The sequence below is a fragment of the Diadema antillarum genome, unplaced genomic scaffold (assembly GCF_040938485.1).
Source record: "Diadema antillarum isolate AM-2024a unplaced genomic scaffold, OU_Dant_1.0 scf00000098, whole genome shotgun sequence".
NCBI lineage: Eukaryota > Metazoa > Echinodermata > Echinoidea > Diadematoida > Diadematidae > Diadema > Diadema antillarum.
The window spans coordinates 1617036-1640340 of NW_027270987.1; the positions used below are offsets into that span (position 1 = coordinate 1617036).

Below are 23305 nucleotides of genomic sequence, written 5' to 3' on the forward strand. Positions count from 1 at the left end.
ACACTGTACACACACACACACACACAGACACACACACAAACACACAAAGTAATTTGGTGAATCAGCAAGTGAAGATGGCCGGATTGATTTCTGTGGTGAATGACCGTTCCGTACTCTGCACGCTTTTTACTCTGATTGCTTCAAAATTGAGACAAAGAGAATATTCATGGGACAGAAGATGACGAGAGGCCCACAAACATCTCTGAGCACGAAAATATGAAGATATACCACTGATTTTCACTGTGTAAGAGAAGGGAAAATGTGTGAACAAATCATATTTGTACAGCCTTTGTTCACATGGAAAGATGTGATGTTCAGAAATCTCATCTGTCTGAAATTATACGCCTACCTGCAGAGAAAAATGTATGTTGACAAATATTTCTTCAAATTGTTCTGAACGATCAAATATGTAGTGACCATCTCATTTCATTGTCTTCCTTATAAATATTCTTGGTTAACAAATTTTCTTATCCTCTTTTATTGTAACAGAACAGCAATGGTAAGGCAGAGGTCTGATATAACACTGAAGACCATAAACCCTACAATCTATCCCGTAGTATATGCCTGGACATTTAGAGTAGGATACTGTCGGTATCTTTTTAATAATAGTGAGGTTCATTGATCACTCACATTTAGATACTCACACTCTTCTCTCTCTTTTTTTTTTTCTTTGTGACACTACATGTATCGATGATGAGACACTGATGGCATCTATATTTAGATGATCTTGTCGCAGCCTTATGTTAAAAGGGAGGGGAAAACTTTTGATTTTGAATAGTACCCAAAAACTATCTAAAAAGTCAGTTATCGGCTATTATGTATCTATAGACATAGGCCCTGCATGTATATAAACCGTACAAATAAAGCAATTTTGGACGGGGTCAGGATATTCAAGAGGGCTTGCTTTAAACATTTTTGTGATGTTTCTATTACTGTGAATAACCATCATATTAAAGTTGAAGGAGTTACTTTTGAATTTGCAAAAATTAAAGCCACCACAAGAAACAGTATGTATGTACACTAAATACTGCAGGGAACCAAAACCCACAGAGAAATGTGGAGTGAGTGAAAGCAGCAACATTAGTAGAACACATCAGTGAAAGTTAGAGGAAAATCGGACAATCGTCGCAAAAGTTATACTAATGTAATGCTACTAATGTTGCTGCTTTCACTCAATCCACATTTCTCTTCAAACATTCAAACATTGCATTGATTGTCCGATTTTCCTCAAACTTTCACTGATGGGTTCTACTAATGTTGCTGCTTTCACTCAATCTACAATTTCTCTTTAAAAATTCAAACATTGCATTGATTGTCTGATTTTCCTCAAACTTTCACTGATGTGTTCTATTAATGTTGCCGCTTTCACTCAATCCACATTTCTCTATGAGTTTTGGTTTCCTTTAAGAAGAGAAAGGGGAGGAACGGCATGCATGTCCATGAATTCGTGGAATTCTCCTCTATCAGAAAGTAGCCTTGTTCTTGCAGATAATCCAGTCACAAAGCAATGGGCAGACTCCACAGTGCCCTCAGCAAACCTACGCGGATGTTGTTCTACTCTTGGCAGACACTCTGCAGGTGGTGGGATGGTGGTGGCTAGCTGGAAGGGGGAGGATTCTAACCTCTGCTACTAGAAGCAAAGGTGACTAATGCCTAATGCATTTGACATTCACAATGACCTGGACTGTTCCTGTCATCACTTCGGTATGGGAAACACATAAGCACACACACACAAACACACACCCCTTCCTCTGAGGTCTTAAATTTGGCCTGAATATGTGCTATTCACCATCAATCACACTGATAAAACTGAATTATAGGCGCAGCATCTGGAAGAAAAAAAAAAGGCCACTGCAACTACATACCCTGTAGCTTGTACATAGCTACTGTAGATAGGGCCTACATTGTAAGTCACAGCAAGTGAAGCAGTAGCCCTTTCTCTTGGAAACATTCTGTTAGGGTCAGTTTACGATACATTAAATTGATTTAAATGTCAAATTTGGAAAACACACATTTTCTTATGGCAGTACAGATTCAGACCAAAATTTGCTGATGATAAAAAGTAAGTAACAGAGCAAAAAAGCAATGCATTGATGAAGTATGAAATGGTACAAGGGCTTATAAACGTGTCACATTTGTGTACTTCTCTCAAAATTATTTTCAAAGCACCAAAATTAATTACTAATATCTGGAGCTGTCATAAACAAACTTGAAACTATGGTCATCAATGTATTTACTCATAGCATAAACTCAACTCTATCACTTCTGGTTCTAGATAAGAAGATTTTCAAATACTTCTTAATTTGGGAGGTTTGGGGGCCCCCTTCCCTACCCCCCCCCCCCTTAATGACACTTTAAAAAACGCATGAACACTGGATGGTGGGTGATCACAATAGCTCAGATGAGCTAAAAACCAACAATCACCAGACACAATATGGACATCTCCAGTGGCAACATCACTCACTCTCTCTAGGCTTAGTTCAAAGACAAGAAACAATAATCTCTGTTAAAAGCAAGGAAAGCAAAACTCACATGACTGAGATGACTCAGCTGACCTGCGCTTTCTTGTAACATTCCTCGCGGCAAAATTCCTCTCGGCAATGAAGGAGATATAAAGCGATGTATCCTGCTGAAGAGGAGTCGGCCAGATGTACTTGATAATGATCTCAGAATGCAGAATTCTACTTAACAGCGACTGGAATTCGGCAGCCATGTAGGAATACCAGTCTCTTTCCTGCACCAGGCATAAAGCACATAAGTGAGAAAACTCATTGGGCAATGCAGCGTCACATGAACTGTCAAGTACTTTGGAAGCATAAATATGTGAGTCAAGGATTTTGTAGTGTTTACAAGTAGTTGTTTACAAAAACTACCATAGCACTGGGGTTTTTTTTAATGAGTTTCAGATTTGACCTGCTGTTTCTCAAAAAAAGTGAATAAGTAATATACATGTTCATAATATATTTTAATTCATACTGAACATTATCAATTTATACACACTGCTTTTAAAAATAAAGATAATAGTACTTCATGGTTTATCACAAAACAAATAATACAGCATACATATATGAGCAAAAAGTTTACAACAGAAAGGCAAAAAGGCAAAGTCCTGCACAATTACAGATATTTGTACATCCAACTTCTACAGCTGGAGGAGTCAGTTATTTCATTCATTCATTCAATATGGTTTATAGTGCAAGTATAACAAAAATAAAATAACAATCCAGCAGCTCGAAGGCTGATACGGTTGCTTTACATTAGAATCATTAAAAAAATAAAATGACATTGATAGGATAAGCATGCGTGAAATATGTAAAAAAAAAAGAAGACATAATACACATCAGACCGGGGCATGAGAAAATGGGATAGATGAGAGTATTGCACAACAGGTAAGGAGATACAGTATGTACTTGTATAGAGAATAACAAATACGGCAAGATGGAGACGAGCGGGCAAGGAAGTAAAATGTTAAAGTGGGTGAAAAATTTCAATGCACCGAAGCATGAGAACTACAAATAAAGATTGTGACATCGACACAACATCAAACGGAAATACATATTAGTTATCATACAAAATCCGTAAATTATTAAAAAGAAAAGGATAGAAAAGGGAAATATATTCAAATAGTGGAAAAAAGGAGACGAAATTTTGATATAAAATGGAAAAGGAAAACCTAAAAATTATTGCCGGTTGACATGTCAAAATTTCAATACCATTCAAAACGTGAGGATGTGTTTCCAATGGAATAATGAAAGGGGAAAATAACCCATTGAGGTGGCATAAAATATGACAGATGACATCACAAACGCATACAGAATCATACCATAAACAACAAAAAAGTAAAACAAACCAACAAATACTTCATATTATATCATATCACACATACAAATGTCTTCCCTTAACCACGTTGACTTTAGAAACATCCAAATTTGTCATTACTCTAGTATTTATGTATCATACATAGGTCACATTCTATTTGCTACATTCATCAGTGAAATGTCAGCATGACAAGTACATGTAGGTACAAAACCAAGGGAGATAACAGCAAAGTGAGAACATTACAGTTTGGGCAAAGAATTGGGGGGGGGGGGGGGGTTAGGGTTGGAAAGAAGATGGGCATGAAAGATAATCTTCCCCTAATAGCTGACTGTCCAGTTTTACTTTACAAGTGAAAATGGCCTTCCAGCTTTGATGAGACTGCCAGGAAAAGATATTTCTACTTAACCCTAACTGCACTGGGGGGGCCTCGGAGGCCCCCCCCCCCCTCAACATTTCGCACGATTACTCTGCAACACGCAATGCTCTCGCCGCGATGCTCCACGACTTTTTTCTTTTGAGTTTCCCGCACATTTTGACACCAAATTTGTGATGCCTGGGGGTACAGTTCTGAAGTTACATGACTTTTTGTACATGCACGTAAGGCCAAAAATGGCTAAAAAATGTGATTTTGTCTACAAAGTCAATGCAAATTGAGTTTTTTCACATGGTTCATATAATTATAAATATGCTTATTTTTACTCTCAATGGCTAAAATTAGTTTGTTTTAGGAGTATTATGCTTCAAAAAGTGTCTGTGACAAATTTTTTACAAAAACAACAAAAACAAAAGGTCGAAAAAACAAAGAAATACATAAGAAATTCATGAAACAATAAAATGAACAAGAAAATAATTTTGATACCGAATTTTTTCTCAAGTACATTTGCTAAGAATGCCAAAAAGAATTTTTATACCAAAAATGAGCACTTTTGGAGCCTGATTTACTGATTTAGATGAAAGATTCTGATTTCTTGCATAAATTATCATAATTAATCAAAATAAAATAAAAGAAGACTATTTTGGAAAATTTAAAAACACAATCTTGTAGATTACATCGCACACTACCATTGCGCAAAGTTCCGCGGCGATCGCGCGATCCACGGCCGAGATCTTAAGGGGGGGCCCTTGAGGCCCCCCCCCAGTCTTTCGAGCTACCAAAATAGCCCAGTCTTTTTAGGGTTAAGCAATCAGGGACAACATAATACTCATAACGAACAAATGTATAGGAACAAGAAAGGGAAAAATGAACAGAAAATACTTACGCTGACACCAGGAAAGCTTAGTGTCAAGATGTTGTCCTTCTCATCTTGTGTCAGATCACTCACATTGACTTGTTGGAGTCCTGTCTGCAAAGAATGTACATGGTGCAGAGGGGGCCATTTTGAGCATTAAAGAAAAATCACATTCAATGACATCTTTTTTTTTGGGGGGGGGGGGGGCTGTGGATGGGGGTATGAATGTACTGAGATCAACACGGCATCAAGCAAATGTGTGAGCTATCCAAACCAGAATTAAGAAAGGTATGATCTACTCAAATATTGGTAAGGCACCTGTTCTGGTGTTCAAATAAAAATCATAAAAGGAAGTGCCTCCATCATATGACACCATGTCTGCACTATAATAATTCCTTTTGGGCATGCTATATTATGAATTCACTATTTTCTACACATTTATACATATAAATCTAAACACATAAGACAACAAATATCACCTTGTCTATCATTGTTTTGACAGTCTCTTGGGAGATACTGAAACATAAAACTGAAATAAACAAAATTTGAAACCCTTTGGGACATACAGGATTTCATTCCACACAGCAATTTATGACTAAAGCTCCAAATTATCTGAATAAGCAGACAATATGAAACAAAAACACACAAACACATACACAAATGCTGTATTCCGTACATTTATACGTACACTTTGTTGTGTGTTGTAAACACAATGCCCTTTGGGGACTGTGGCATAAAAAGTGTTTTTCATAATTAATCAAATCTCCTGTTTTCAAGCAGACTATTTTTTAGACAAGTTGTACTCACTTCTGAGGTTACTGTAGATGTGACTGAAGATTCCGTTGTAATTTCATGCAGAGTTGTTGTTTTGCCTCTTGTCAGCACTTGAGATGAACTTGAACGCTGTGTTACTGAAGAGTCACCTCGGCCTCCTGATCGAGATTTTGGTGTTGACATCCTTCTTTGTGTTGTTTCAGACTCAGAAGTGGAGGGTGGAATACTTGTATCATGAGGGACTGTGCTAGGAATTGTACTTGTGGCATCACTTGTTGCTGCAACTTGTGTTGTGGTCAGTACATTGGTTGTCTCAAAACTGGCTGAGGTGAGAATTGTGGTTGCAATATCAGTAATTGTTCCAACTTGTGTTGTTTCTAACAGGTGTGTTGTCTCAGGTTCTAAAGTGGAAAATGCAGTATTGCTTTCTGAACTGGGAGAGCTCAGAATTGCAGTTGTGACATAACTAGTTGCTGCAACTTCTGTAGTTAGTAGGTGTGTTGTCTCAGGCTCTAAAGTGGATAACACAGTTTCACTTTCAAAACTGGCTGAGCTAGGAATAGGAGTTGTGACATTGCTAGTTGCTAGAACTTGTGGTGTCGTCCCAGGCTCTGACAGGGAAGCACGAGTTTTGCTTTCAGGAGAAGCCGTATCTGGAACCACAGCTGTGATGACAGAAGTTGCCTCAACTTGTGATGTAGTTCCTACTTGAGATGTCTCAAGCTCAGAAGGGACTGGTTGAGTTCCTGTTGTGGCATGGGCATCACTGGGAGTTGGTGTTGTGACAATGGCAGTTGCTGCAACCTCAGTTGTCATTCCCCGGTGTACAGTCCCAGACTCGGGGGTGGATGTTAAATCTTTGCTTTCAGGAAAAGTTGTATCTGGAACCACAGCCGTGACAATGGAAGTTCCGGCAATTTGAGTTGTCATCACTATGTTAGTTGTCTCCAGCTCTGAAGGGGAAGGCTGAGCTTCTGCTCTGGAGTGGGCTGTGCTGGAAGTTGCGGTTGTGACAACAGTAGATTCTGCAACTTGGGTTGTCCTCCCTTGGTGTATAGTCCTAGACTCTGGAGTGGATGCTAAGTCTATGCTCCCAGGAATAGTTGTATCTGGAACCACAGCTGTGATAACAGAAGTTGCTGCAACTTGTGTCGTCGTCCCTAGATGTCTTGTCTCAGCAGCTGAAGTAGAAGCTGGAGCATTGCTTTCAAGAGGAGGTGAATCTGAAATCACAGCTGTGACAAAATAAGTTGCTGTAACTTGTGGTGTACTCCCTGGGTGAGTTGTCTCACTTGCATTTATATAAGTTACTGCAGTATTCAATGAATCTATTGGTGGGCAATTCCATGGTAACTGACGTTACACGTAAGGATTTTCATGAAATTGTTTACCTTGTAGTTTTGTGAATGAAAGCACCTTGGGCTTGCAATTAGCATTGATGAATAAGTTCATGAGAATGAAGAAATAGGTGGAAAGTTTTTCTCTCAAACTGCATTTCTTATCACATAGCAAGTGAAAATGTGTCGGTAACTGACGTTACGGAAAAAGGACATGGGAAATTATGGTGTAGATGAAAATGGAAATATCTCATGTCCCTGACTTTTAGCCTTTATGTGTTTAATATGGCAATACACCTAGGTTCTTAGGAACAGGTGTGCAAAATAATGTGCACTTTAGATATTTCCTTTTAGCACCACGCCAATTTCAGTGAAGGCATAACGGTAACTGACGTTACGTAACTGACGTTACGCTTACATTTGCCATAGGGTTTACACATGCAAAATCATGATTGGGAATAGCTATGTGATATTTCATAATTCTGACCATTCAGAATGATTTGGTTGATATGGAGTCATACCTTGGTTTATCAGTCATAAATACACAATGAAATGAAACAGTAGTCCATTTTCTTTGTGTTCTATGAAAACTTAAAGGTAAACATGTCAGTAACTGACGTTACGTAACTGACGTTACACATACTTTGCTGTGGGGTTTACAGAGAACTAATTTATTTAACAGGTTATTATACTGCTGCAATGTACCAGTGACAATCCCAGGCAACTACAGCAACAAATTAAAACAAAATCTAAAGACACAAATAATATTGGGTGGGCCCTTATAGGGGGCACCCCCCCCCCCCCATGCCATAGCACAGTTGGGCAAAAATAATGTAAATGCACAAGAGGATATTTCTTGACATTTGTCTGAAGATTTAATTTTCATTCAACATTTATGATTACACAGAGCCATTAATAGATTAAGCAGTTCCAAGTATAAATATATTGACGTGGCTAAGGGCTTTTTTGTTTGTTTGTTTGTTTGTTTGTTTTTTTAATGAACAGGAAAGTTTTTATCTACAAATTGTACATAGAGTGCTCCACCCGTAATACCTTGTAGTACTACACAAAACATGGATATTTTTGTGCTTGAAAAAAATATCAAATTATCTTCCAGGTCATGGGGAAAAAAACATGTATCAACTCATAAATATGCATAAATATGTATGAAATCTATTGTGATATATTTCTCCTTCTTTTCTTTATTTTACTCCTGATGATCTCCATCATCAATTGATTTAAATGAAAAGTGTCGCACTTTTAATATTTCTCTGTGAAGAAGAAAAATAAATGCTTTTTTGGTCAAAAGAGCATGATTGTTTTATTCCTAGCTTGAAGTAATTTAACTGTTTTTCTTTTCCTTTTCACTGATATATCACGGCTTGCAAATAAATTCCAGATACCAAGAAATCGGACTTTGCAACGAAAGAATACTAAAATCGATATAAAAGACTCTTCCTGTTCATAATTATCATGTGTTGTATTACAAAATGTCCCTGCATGAATAGAATAAAGCAATCAACAAATACACACTGTATGAACAATATTTTTTAAACCCTATAGAATCCTCTCTCACTTTGAGCAACATCAGTGTTCAGTTTCAAACAATAATGAGTACATGCCTTATGTACCATAATACAAGATGAGCCATGTTAACTACACCACACATTTAAGTGCAAGAGAAGAAATATCTGTTTGTGCATTTGCCCTGAGGTAGAAACTTGACTAAGCTTCCTGAAAAAAAAAAAAGAAAAATGCCAGCAAAAGCAAAAATTGGTGGAGATTGTTAAACTGTTGCTATACAGCTGTGCAGAAGTTTGGGGGTTTTTTTTGTAGAAAATGTGGTTAACAGGGAATCATGTCACTGATTAGGCCTACAAACTTTGGTAGCTTTATCATCCCGTAGGACTGGGAATGTACTAATTTGAGTGCGTATACTGCATGTGGCAAACTAAACTTCCAGATGATTTAACCTTAAACTTGTGCTGAATCAAAAATCGAAAGCTCAAGCCCCCCCCCCCCCCAAAAAAAAAAGATAATCATGGTAAATGAATGAATAAATGAATTTAGAAATTTAAAAAAAAAAAAATTTCCATGGACATACCATGGTAATGACATCATTTCCTATGAAAGGGATTCCTGCTCTTTGTTGTAAGTTGACTTCCCAGATGTATTGAAATGGCCAAAAGTCAAAAAATTTGCCTCAGTTATAATTACTGTCATGGTAACTGACGTTACATACTCGTGTATGACGTTTCGGTAACTGACGTTACACATTTTGTAGTGTTCATTTTGACTCTCCAGTATGCCAAGTATCCTTATTTCTGGTATTAAAATAAAGGCATATGGGCATACATTAGAAATCCCAAGTTACATCATACAGCTCACTTCCTTTGATGAATGAACTTAAAAATTCCTTGTTTTTGGTAACTGACGTTACGTCCATCATTATCAAAGTAATTAACAGTTTTTATCAAATTGTTTAAAGCTACCAGCTTTTTTTTCTATCGTGTGGTAAAAGACTTCTCTGGTAACTGCATACATATGACAGATTGTTGTTTAGGGTACTAATAAAGTGGATATACAGAGAGTAAGTTATGCAACAATACACTCTTTTCACCATTGAGTTATAGGCATATTTTGGCAGCCATTTTGAAAATCAAAATGGCCGCTTTTATTGAAAAACATAATGATTCTTAAAACTTCAACTCAAGTACTTTCTGAAAATGTATGGTGTTTGAAACAAATATCATTTTGAATTTTTGGCACCTGTGTCCTAGTTACCGTGGAATTGCCCTGGTGTTTCAGAGGTTGAAGTTACTAATTGGGTTGACAAAGATGTTGAAATGGCAGATGTTGCATTACTGTGGGATGATGCATCTGATGTGGATGACTGAGGTGATGTGCTGTCAGTTGTAGGCTCTGATAAAGAACAAAACAAAACAACAACAAAAGTACATCATTACAAACACATGCCTTTAAGGGAAATGATACCCTCAGAAATACAAACGAGGATTGTGTGAATGTTGTATTAGTAGAAGACTGATCAGTGAAGTTCGAGGAAAATCAGACAATCTGTTGAAAAGTAAATGGAATTTTTAAGTTTCAGTGCTGTGACATCATTGCATGATGACATGAAAATGGGATATAAAGAGAAATCCACTAATTTCAATTTTATGTTACGTGCTCATTCCCTCTACTACTCAAGCCAGGCTCTACTTGATAATGACATGTTAAGGACCATGTCATTCCCCCCCCCCCCCCCTGCTTTGTGAAAGAGGAAAGTCAGGCACTCTATCACTATACTAGAGAAATGAACAGTTGAATTTTCTTTTTATCTTTAACAAACATTTTCCTGCCATGAATTGTTATTTAAACTTAAACTCTTTTCATCCAGCGATGGTGACACCAACACTTCACAATTTCATAACTTTTGAATTAATTGTTTGATTTTCCTCTAACTTCACTGATTGTTCTGCTTACATTATATATTGCTGCACTTACTTCATCTACATACAGCTGTATTTAGGTATCATTCCCCTTCAAAGCACTGTATCTGAAATATCTTTCTACATATTTCTTTTTCGTTACTCCAGCTTAAAAATAAATCATCACTTCCCAAATTCATTCATTTATCTATACAAGAAAACAAACATGATATCCTTCAACAAAAAAAAAAACCAGTACAAAACATGACTTTTCATTTATGGATAATAATCAAATTTAATCTTGACACCATCGAAAATGTCCAAAAATGTAAACACTGGCACTTTACAGCCATGTGTGAATGAATCCAAAATACTCAAAACTGAACGGCACTTCGTGTTTCATTTTCATGCATAGTTTTTCATCATTTTTAATTGCACAGCTAAAGTCAATAAGTCAAAATTTATACACTGGCTCTGACTAGATTTCATTGGGTATTCAATATTGTAGTATTCAAGAGTTTCACGAAAATCAACCAGTTCACCTGTAGCATAGTTGAACAAAGTAATTTCTGGTAGGTTTTTGGAGTTTAAGTATCTTTCTCTTTGTTTTCCTCTTCTGGTTGAATTCAACTCTCCATGCAGGAATAGGAGGGGGCGGGTTGGGGTGGGTCCACGAAGGAAAAGGGCATTTGAAATCCATATTTGGTCACCGAAACACATTTTACACACATTAAAATCAATGGAAGATTACAGAAATTGAAGTAACAAATAAAAATTAAAGCAATCCATGACTCAGGTATGTTAGCCTGTCATTTTCAATGTTTACCTAAGGCTAGCAAAATGGAAAACAGACCAAGAAAAATAGAAAGAGAGACTGACAGACAGATTATGACAGATATGGTGAGCATGTGAAGAAGTATTGTGCTCTTACCATTGGCCTGTGATTCCGTTGGCCTTTTCACATTATCTCCTCTACCAGTTACTGAAAATTGAAAACAAATCACAATTTTGATCACATTGTAGCATCTTTTATTTTACACCTGTTTGTGTACATCAGTATATATGATATCTGTACATCTTCTGTAAATGTGAACATGTTGTGTGGCCATGAGGAATTACCACTTTGAGGAGAAAATATAAAAAGCAAGATCATGCAAATGATAATTGCTCTCATTGCCAGAATGGATAGTGAACTGTGTAACTAATACATCTGGCATCTGTATACTGCAATTGATGATGGACATACTGTACATGTACATAGGGTTTCTAGAAGATTTTGTATGATTGCATAGTATATTTCAATGTCAATGAAGGAATGCATAATATGTGCCTTGTTATAGCATCTCTACACATGAATATCAGCTGCCACAGCAGTAAATTCATTCACTCTGCAACCACAGTTCTGTTGATATTTCCAGCAGAATGAAATTCTCTCACTAGGAGTACAGTTGTAGAAGGCATGTACTGGTATTGCATATTACCACACTGTTGTTAATGTTATGGTGTTAGTCTGACAGCTACCAACTCATTTCCTGCTGCTGGCAGTAATGTAATGTGTTAGGAAGAACTGTTCAAGATCGCTATCCGTTGCTACAGAAACTTCTAAACACACTAAGCAGTAGAAGCAATCATTTAGATTAGGCCTATGCCCATAAAACAGTATGTACATCCATGATCCACATGAAATTGTCTTGATAGTACCCAGGCAAATACAATACTTCAACAAATTTGGAACAATATCTCATTTGTGGCACTACTGGCATCACTGGCTTCTGTTTGGCAGGGGTGAAGAAAAACTGAGAGAGGTACCAAAAACTGCATCCACAGTCTTTTACCTAACTACCATGTCTACAAGGAGCAAACTCCAAGAGTATGGGTAGTTCGAACAGGTGCACTCGAAATACACAAGCAAGGGATACCCATCCTTTTACTAGTGACACCACCAATTTGTGACACCTAGTGACACCACCAAACATGTTTCACTGCCAAACCCTCTATTTTTTTTATTTTTTATTCGGTCTGCCTATGTGATTGTGAACATAAGGATGGGGTGTCTTTGCCTACCACTGCAACGTTTGCAAACTATGTGCATAATCTGTCTCCCTGTTGCATCTTGTGCAAGGGCAGGAGGCTATTTGAGAAAAAAACAACAACAGAAATGTGAAGTAAAAAACATTATCTTCCACAATAAAAATGTTCATATGTACCTTTCAGAGAGATATAATGGATGGTAAATTGTACAACTTTATAAAACCACATGGAGCATGGCAAGTGTGTACATATGCCTCCTGTACTACATGTATGTACAGTCTTAAACTTATATGGCACGATCCTGTATCAGCAAGCATACATGTACATAAAAAGATAGAAGAGACCAAGAACACTTGTTTAGATCCCACCCTGTGTCACCTCTTGGAACAGTGTGTGAACATTTAGAAGCATTGTCTTATCACATTGCTTGGTCTGCCCCACAAGTAGGATTTCTACCATGAGACAGAATACTTGTGACATGGAATGATCCAGATATAAATCATTTACTGTAAAACATGATATATTCGTGGCACGAAATTTTCGCGAATTGGAGCCGACGGCCTTTTTCGTGGCAAGAAATTTTCGCGAATTGCCTCTTGCGTTCAATGCATATAGTGTAGATAAGAAATTTCGCGTGCATTTTAATTTCGGGAATCTTGGCGCTCGCGAAAAATCGCGAAATTAAAATGCACGCGAACATTTCTCGTTCTACAGTATGTAGTTCCATGACATGTTTTGTTAACACACACACACACACACACACACACACACACACAAGGACACCAATACAACAAGTTCTACATAGGCCTTATTTCCTCTTCTTCTTCTTCCTTTTCTTCTAGCACTATTTCTACATTTCTTTTTTCTCTTTTTCAGTTGGTTTCATTTCATTCATATGAATATTAAATTCATTGTTTGGATACTAATATCATTTTCTGGACTCAATATAGGCCCTACCTCATTCAATGTATCTGCAACTTTAAAAATGTTTCCTTTAAAAGAAGTTAATTAATACACACAAGTATACTGTAAAGCGAGGAATGTTCGCATGCATTTTAATTTCGCAAATTTCACGAGTGGCAAGATTTGCAAAATTTAAATGCACGCAAAAGTTCGTGTCTACACTATGTGCACTGAATGACAGTGGCAGTTCGTGAAAATGTCATGCCGCAAAAGAGGCCGTCGGCTCCAATTCGTGAAAAATTCATGCCGCGAATATATCATGTTTTAAATTTTAGTTATTCTCTTGTATCATTTCATTCTTCTGACCTACTAAAATTGCAGTGTTATCTCCCTCTTGCCAATATTTTTTATTTTTTTGTGAAGTATGACAATGCTCTTGAGAGTATTAATATGACCATTAATATGACAGGATGATGTAAATCATCCCAAATCGAATCTGAATCCTTTAGGCATTTTTCCTATCTACTAGAAGTACATTGTAGTTCTGCAAGAAAGAAAAAAGAAATGAGAAACCCCCGCCCCAAAAATAAACACACACACACAAACAAACAAACAAACACATAAACTAAGAAAACTGTTCTCATCGGAGGCAATAGACTATAGAAGTTGATGTCATAGCCATTCATTGCCATGGAAGCTGCATGGTTTTAGACAACATCACCTCTTACACAGATTACAGGGGGACTGCACCTGGAGGCACCACCCTCATGATCATGTGAACCTTTCCTCACCACCTGACAAGGTCACAAAGGTCATTAGATTAGGGCAGAGAGCTGTGTCAAGTTGCAGGGCGGGGCATGCAAACAAAGGGGTCAGAAATAATGACCTCATAGGTCATAGCATGGACCTACAATGAATGTCGTCGGTCCATGGTTATAGGGAGGATTTTCTTGCTGTAATAAGAAACAAACATCCTACAAGACGATTGGTCCAAGATATGCAACACCAACTTATTTTATAATCATCTCATAAAAGTGCAACACAAGATGAAAGAAATTACCAGATAATATGTGATGTATCTTGTGCCCTATTAAATTTTGTTATGATTATACTGTATTAGCCTAATAATCCAATATGTTCAATTTCAGCAAGCATTGCAAACATTTGCACAAAAAAAAAAAAACAACACTTGGCTTTGACTACATACCTACATCATACACTTTCTTGCACACTCACTTTTGGTGAAGAAGAAATCTCTTTTTTGATAAATACTTAGGGCCTATATCTAAAGAGTTAATTCTGAAGGAACCGTTTTGCTGTATGACATTGCTGAATAGCCAGTTTTAATTATTTCATTTCTTTAAAAAATTCATTACTGAAACAGTCATACTACTAAGATGAAGTAAAGTGTTTTGCAGGCTAGGTGGACAATACACACGATAAATACAACAAATAACACACACACACACAAACACACACACACACACACATGAAGGAGCCAATAAAATTTTCTAAAGGGGCATAAAAGGGTCACAAGAACAAGGGCACGGCATTTCAGCAGCTACAATGTGCCTAGTTTGGAATTCCTGGAATGTTAACTCCTTCATTATGCCAATAAAAAGTAGGAAAATTATGGAACTGAGCAGGCCAGGACAGCTTAATCAAAATGACCTCTATAACATCACTCCTACACACTTTGGAGTTCAAAGAGAGCTTGACTGTATGAATATATGCTCTACTTCATTTTTCCATAAATTAACACATTCATTATCCAAGCCCTTCCTTGTCATTCTTCCTGAATGCCCCCCCCCCAAAAAAAAGAAAATGAAAGAGAGATATTTTTTGATGCCCCATCCATTTCCAGCCTATCAGCTAAAAATGGTTGTCTCCTGTGTTCAATTATCTCTCTCTCTCTCTCTCTCTCATTTATTGAAAAAAAAAAACAAGGAAAAGTAGAAATTAAGCTGTGCGTAACATATGTCCCCGCCGGAAGTAGCATTTAGTGGCAAAATGTACAATATAGGTAAAAAATCAAGGTCAAAGGTCAAAGAAGTCAAAGGTCAAAATTGTGTGTAGAAGTTTTGAAGCCCTCACCTAGTGCCATCACATAAAGCAAACGGAATCGAAATCGGGTTAGAAATGGCGAAGGAGTAGCATTTTGTAGCCAATGTACAATATAGGTCAAAAATCAAGGTCAAAGGTCAAAGAAGTCAAAGGTCAAAATGCTGTGTAGAAGTTTTGAAGCCTTCACCTAGTGCCATCCCATAAAGCAAACGGAATCGAAATCGGGTAAGAAATGGCGGAGTAGCATTTTGTAGCCAATGTACAATATAGGTAAAAAATCAAGGTCAAAGGTCAAAGAAGTCAAAGGTCAAAATTCTGTGTAGAGGTTTTGAAGCCCTCACCTAGTGCCATCACATAAAGCAAACGGAAGTGAAATTGGGCTAGAAGTGGCGAAGGAGTAGCATTTTGAAGCAAAATGTACAATATAGGTCAAAGGTCAAGGTCAAAGGTCACAACTGAAATTTTGTATAGAAGTTTCAAAGCTCCCATGTAGTGCTATCATATAAAGCAAACAGAATCAAAATTGGCTCATAAATGACAGAGAAGTAGCAAATTGAACATTTTGATCACACACAGACGCACAGACAGACAGACGGACGGACGGACAGACGGACACACGGACACACACACGTACAGAGCCCGTTTCATAGTCCCTGCTTGAACTCGTTTGGAGGGGACAAAAATATCTACAAGTACAACAATGTGAACAACTTTTCATTTACATGTTTCAAATGTTTTTACTACTATCATTGCTGTTGCTTATATTTTTCTACTTGTGTAATATTTTTGATGAGTATTATGACAATTGCATTTGTCATTGTTTGTATTTCTGGAACTGGAGTTTGAATTCATGCTTAAATGTACAAATAAACCAAACAAATCAAGAGAGGGGGGGGGGGGGGTAAGGCTTTCTTCACTGGCGGAACATATAGGCCTACTCAATATGACTGAGCTAGGTATTGTAGCTTTCCAAGAAGGGCAGGATTTTAAATCATGGACAAAAACATCAAATTGATTGTGGCTGGTAAAGTCTACAAAACTTACCATTATGAAAATGACATAATTCAAATAATTCACTTCAATGTCAACAATTTTCATTGCCTGTAACAATGCACAATACTTCCTACTTCAAATATAAACATTGAATTCATAGGGTTACATAATAAGATTTCCAGATTTTGCAACCCTATCATCAAAGTGTAACATTCTTATAAATTGTTAATCTTTTTCAAATAACAGGAATATTTTTTGGAATGTTTGAATTCCTGTCTGGAAATTCAATTGATGGGTATTGAGGGCTCAAAGTAATGCTCACATTTTATGTCATCTAAATATTTAATTCATTAGGAAGTTAAAGTGCTTGCATTCACCTCTCAGGTATTCATAATATCTTCAAATGCAATTGTGTTGAATAGAACCTTTTTCTAGGGATGCTTCAAAATCTCCTCTTCAGCACTTCCATATTTTCATCAATGAGTTTAAAGCAAAACTCTATTTCATGAAGTGTCACAATCGTATTGTTTAAAAAATAAATGTGATTGGCAGCAGCAAGTAACTACCAATCAACCATAAGTATAAATTGCTACTTGGGCAAAACAACAACAACAACAACAACAAGTGTTGTTATTAATAGTTAAAAAGCTGTTACTCATTAAAGAAACTTGCTCCAAATCTTCAACAATGGAGTACACTGACCTCTGTATACCTTTGACAAACAGAATGTTGCTGTTACAATTGAACCACAAACTAACCCATACAAATTAAGTTCTGACCGCTAGATTCACAGATATCCATGACAGTTCAAGTTTACTATAAGAGGTCTATTGTCCTACAATAGATGATTAGCCAAATTTAATACAAATCTCCACAACTCAAACACAACCCTTTCTCAGCCCACTTGACACAAAATGGTCCATGGTCATAGAGATCTCAATAAGCCAATCACAGATTCTTATCACTATTTACCTGGGCAAATAAATAACTTCCTTCATTACACAAGCTGAATAGAGAAACACAATAGGCACAGTGTGAGTAGGTAAATAAATCCCCCCATTGTGGAAACATGGAAAGTAAACATCCCTTCTGGCTAGCTCCCATGCATCACTTCTGGTTCCTAGAAAAGAGAGAGGTGGAGGAGAGACAGGGAGAGGGAACAAAAAACCCTTGCCATGCTTGCACAGTGCCTATCTTGGCTCAAAATCTAGTGCTGGCATTTCCACTATTCACGTAGTACACAAGTGCCTTCATTCAATGTGATGAACAAGAAATGTGCTAAAAAGAGATTCAAACACTGTGCAAATCTTTCAGACTTCTAACATTTGATGTACCCTCCAATATCAATGACACAGTCTACATATCGCTGTTGTGTTTGTTTTAGAAGCACGATAAAATGTATTAGTACACTCTGCAGTGGTATTTCACTAGATGGAAACAATTTACCTGCGATGGGTCTATATTCCTACAACACTTTAATCATCCTATCCTGGATTTCTAGCAATCACTTGTATCAGGTTCCAATACTATACTAGTAGAATCTTCACTAGGATGTGCTTTACAAATTAATGAAGAGTGTGCTTATGGTTTGACATTTAGTTTGAAAATGGATACCCATTGCATAGAAAAAGAAATGATTGGAAATGGAAGGGACTGCTAAAAAGCAGAGCTTGTAGTCTCCAGTCCCCTCATAAAATATCTCTTGTTACAAAACTCACAAAATGTACAGCTCATATTTTGTTTTTCATTGCATTGCTGTATCATTGTGTATTCAAATTTTGTAATCATATTTGTTGGAAATTAAATAAAATGATATGAAACAATGGATACTGTATTCTCCAGTTCTTTCATTCTCTCTTTTTCAAATTGGTTTGTGTTTTGCTTTGGTGTCTTGTTTCCCACACGACACAGACTTGTAAACCTTGCTCAGACACCTTTGAATTGTGGAATCAAGTATTTCTTTCAGTGTTAATATTCTTTATCATTGATGCTTAAATCGGAGTGATAGGCCCACTTCTAGTCCAAAACTGTCTAAGTGCTGAAATCTCAGTGATCCACTTAAAAGGTAGAGGATTCAGACCTTTTAGCTCCCCTCAAAGAAAATGGGGAAAAAAATCAAATATAATTTCATTCTCTCTTTTTCAAATTGGTTTGTGTTTTGCTTTGGTGTCTTGTTTCCCACACGACACAGACTTGTAAACCTTGCTCAGACACCTTTGAATTGTTGAACCAAGTATTTCTTTCAGTGTTAATATTCTAATATCATTGATGCTTAAATCTGAGTGACAGGCCCACTTCTAGTCCAAAACTGTCTAAGTGCTGAAATCTCAGTGATCCAAAAAGGTATAGGATTCAGACCTTTTGAGTGAGCTCCCCCTCAAAGAAAATGAAAAAAAAAATCAAATATAATTTGTTTTAGGTGATACAAAATTATTGCTTTCCTTGTGCCTTGACTGGAGTGAGAAGCATCTGAATCTTTCATATAGGAACTCTTGATGGTTGATGGCCTCTCATTCCAACAGAAAGAAATCATGTCTCATATGGGCATACATTAATATAACTTTCCATTTCTAACTTGGGGTAACCAGTTTGGGTATATAGATTTTAAAACTTCTGAGATTTGGAAGAAGAAAGAAATAACAAACACTGAGTTAGTGAATAAAGAAGCAGCTAGACACCTTTAGTACCTTCATTCCTTTTAGTAACTCTGATTGAAACAGCAACGTTCAACAGCTACTCCAAACTAGCCAGGGAGGTGGAAAGAGTCTTTCCACCTCTCTGTTCAAACCCAGTCATATAGTATCAGCAGGGTGGAAACAGCCACTAGCTAACAATAATGGACTGTAGTCTCCTATCTAGCTCTGTTCTGTGGAAGTTTAGGCCTATACATTTTCAACTAGAGTAGACAGTCTAAAACTGTCCAGATCTAGTCTCCATTCAAAAACACAAACATTCAGATTTATAGAAACAGGTCATAATGGAAGTTTTATCAACTGTATCACGTGTATGGCAATCAGAACAAGGTGATGTAATTAAAGTCAAACAGTAACTCAAGGAAGGATTGGAACCTCTGTGCATTATATTTCTAATCTGAGCTGTTTGATTCTTCGTCTTAGTCTGGTCTTAGAGCTAGATTTTTCTGGACCAGGAATATCTCCACCCTACTAGTAGTAGTAGCCTAACTGTTTAGTCTACTATTGTACTACTACTAAAAATAAAATTTAGTTCCCATTTTCAGCTTCACAACATGAAACCAATCATTCTCTTTTTAAGAGTCTTAATACATCAAATTAGAGCCACGAGAGAGAGTCTACATAAATATGGAAACTATTGTGAATGTGAATGATAAGGATTTCGCTTGTCAGAAGTTTAATCTGACCGAAAGAAATGTAACAGTTAGGCCTATAGTATAAGTTGTAGATCAGAAAGTTACCAATCTCTCGCGAAATGCTTTTCAGCAACAATCCCAACATCCACGCCACATCGTCTGCAGATAAACATACCGATAACTAAAATAAGTTAAAATTTCAAACGTTAGAGAGGTTTCTCACGGATGCTTTAACTCACCGACACGAACTGAGCAAGCAGCCACCAAAAGCAGAGCTGTGATCCAAGTATACTCCATGATCTATAGCTGACAATTCTGTTCTGTAAGTTTTTGAGCAGGCCTTTTCTCTCCAAGCAGCAATCTGTCCAGTTTAGCTCCCGATGCGAGTCTGCTGATGGGGCATCAAGTCCCCGTCTTTGTGGAGGTGCACTACACACACAACACACGCTGCTCTCGGATCGACAAAGTCCCAGCCAGCGGCGAATGCTCACATACGAATGATACAGCGACACTGGAAGACCCCTACGCGAAGACTCGCTCACTTTCTGCGCACGCACGTATTGAGAAGCAAAACACTGCTCCTCACAATGATGGATGCAAAAAGATGCGATCACTTGCGGATGGAGCTAACCCTTGAGTGCACTTCCATGACAAAGCAATCACGTGAATATGTTGATGAAATGACTGGTTTTATGTACTTTCTGTTCAGGCATGCATCGAACTGACCTTGGAGATCGTGAAACAACCACTATTTTCGAATTGTACCTAAGAGCTTACTATATATCAGTATAGGGCGCATGTCCACCGAGCAGTTCAACCACATGACGAATGTCACACAGTCAGCTTTTCGATCATCCAAACAGGTGTACACTGAGAAATTTTCTGCAGTCACGCTAGCGTGCACTGCAAGACTTTCATCCAAGGAGCCAACGAAGGGGGAAGCGTCAAGCAGCATTGGCAATGAACTCAGAATTTGACTCTTATTGTGAGATGCATTACGCACTCGAGGAGTTACTACTGTATGCATCTCCTTTGAGCCCGCCGAGGAGTTGCTACTCAATATGTTACGACATCCACATGACGTCATCTACCTAAATACCTCAATAAGCGAAGAAAGCTTATTTTTAAAGTTCACTTCTTTCACTTGCAATTGCAACACGAGACTTTTGTTTCAATTCGATTCAATTCAATTCAATTCAATTCAATAGTTTATTTATTTCCATCATCACAAAGAAAAGAAAAGAAAAAGTTGACATAATCCAAAGTGATACATTTTTTTTTTCATTTCTCTTACACTCGTCCGATAAAGGATTTTTTCAATACAATATAAAGTATATTATACACGAATGATGTCGTAAAAAAAAACAACAATGCACTTTGTCATGGCAACAAAAATAGTAAATAATCACAATGATGGAAAACAGTGTTCCACTAAAAAAGCCACGCTTGTAGAACGTGGAACACTGGAACAAAACAACAACAGCACCAATTTGTTATACCAATAAGACATATTCATTTTAAATTCTTCTATATACTATTGTACATTTTACTCATTGATATAATGATGTTGATACTATGAACAATACTTACTAGGATTTTAGGATGCAAACATATAAACTATATAACATATCACATTTGTGGCACAGACACTATGGGGCCAGGTGTGCCAGGAAACTTGAACGGAAAGGAAGATATGCAATCGGCCACAAAAAAACAGAACGACGACAACAACAACAACAATAACACAATACACAGAAATAACAGAGTTTGAGGAAATGCACTCAGACAGATACTGGACAACGAGGAAAAAGGAGCAGGGAAGAAAAGAGAAGGAAAAGGAGAGGGATGGAAAAGGTCTGTGGACACACTACAAAATCTCAAGGAAAAGTGAAACATGACGGGTTTTTTCATTGAACAGAATTAACTGGTATATTAGAAAACAAATATTTTTTGAGTTTATACTTAAATGTAATTAACTTCACAGATTCTTTTAGATCATTATCTAAGCTATTCCAAAATCTGGGTCCGGTATAAACAAATGTATTTTGAGTGTGTACAGTTCTAACTAAGGGAAGATGAAATTCTGTAGATTGTCTAGTGGGATAATTATGTACGTGGCTGTTACGGTGAAATAAAGAATAAAATATTTTAGGTAGATGATTGTAGTTGTAATTAAACATAAATTGACCAAGTTGAAACAAATACAACTCTTTTATTTACAGAATTTTGTGCTCAAGGAAAAGCTTGTCAGTATGTGCTCGGATATGAAGGTTAAAAACGATTCTGAGCGCCATCTTTTGCAGAAGAAAAAGGAATGTTTCAGGAATAATGTTTACTGCAATTGTGTGTGTGTGGGGGGGGGGTGGTGGAAGTTGTTGCTTTCTTAAAATTGCACAGGCTTGTTATTTTGGAACAGGCGTACAAAGTTTTTATGACATGCAACAGTCACAGCAAAATTGGAACGAAACTTATCAGAATTAACCTGCATGACATGCCATTCACAGTGGCGGATCCAGAGGGGGGCGCAACCGGCGCACGCCCCCCCCCCCCTTTATTTTTCGTAAAAAACAAAAGAAATAAAAAGAAAAAAATGGAAATGAAACCCGGAAGTGGCACCAGAAATATTAGTCACGCCCCCCCCCCCCCTTTACAGAAATCCTGGATCCGCCCCTGCATTCACGCATTGATAATTATCAAGTATAATGACAGAAAGATTTGACTTTTGGTTTGGTTCAAGTCATTTCGTAGTTTTCTTGTATGTATTTTACGTTCTGATCAATGGAGAATTATTCAAAGTCATTATGACGACATTATATCCGAATCGAAAGAGAGACCAATAAGCAAAGATAAGCAAAGTAGAAAATCAAGGGGTGAAATCCATCTGAGAATTGGGGGGGGGTATACTTAGTGTTAACTGCAGGAGATAAAGGTAGAAATCTATAACATGACAGTGTTTGCTGAACGAAATCTAAGTTACCCACCCAAAGGAAAACATTGATTCCCGTAATCAGGAACGAGTCAAATTTTATTGCGGGGAAAGTGAAACGTAAGAACAACATCAACTTGATCGTCTTAAAATACGTTTAAGACACTATGTTAAGATTTTTTGAAGTAATGATATATATAGGGCCTACTTGTAATTTCTTTATCGCATATTTATAGATATCATTCATGCTACCTGAATGGCAAAAGCTCATTAACTTTAATTGCGTAGTATATTGCAAATTTCCGACTCTTCATGATGTACACCGTAACTTCTTTCTGACATTTCGGGCTGACGTTTTTAACTTTCCTGCGTAGTATTGCAAGGAGTTGATAGAAGATAGCGCTAGCTTCTCTACTCATTGGTAGATTACATCTACCTGAAAGGCGAATAGGATTGTCGCCCTCTTTAGTTAC

The 23305-nt window shown here is 37.2% G+C and overlaps 1 protein-coding gene across 3 annotated transcripts; it reads right to left on the reverse strand.

The window, feature by feature from the left end:
* Positions 1-2469: 2469 nt before the first annotated feature.
* On the reverse strand, positions 2470-20389 carry LOC139718630 (uncharacterized). Of its 3 annotated transcripts, none has more exons than XM_071630090.1 (6): positions 20146-20389; positions 11519-11569; positions 10025-10081; positions 5856-7045; positions 5079-5162; positions 2470-2734 (listed from the first exon to the last, which is right to left on the reverse strand). In XM_071630090.1, the coding sequence occupies exons 1-6, from the start codon at positions 20201-20203 to the stop codon at positions 2507-2509; spliced, it is 1668 nt and encodes a 555-aa protein (XP_071486191.1). In that variant the 5' UTR covers positions 20204-20389; the 3' UTR covers positions 2470-2506. The 3 variants fall into 3 exon arrangements, with proteins under 3 accessions (XP_071486191.1, XP_071486190.1, XP_071486189.1); XM_071630089.1 differs by having other exon boundaries at positions 5856-7057; XM_071630088.1 differs by having other exon boundaries at positions 5856-7057; positions 9944-10081.
* Positions 20390-23305: the final 2916 nt, after the last annotated feature.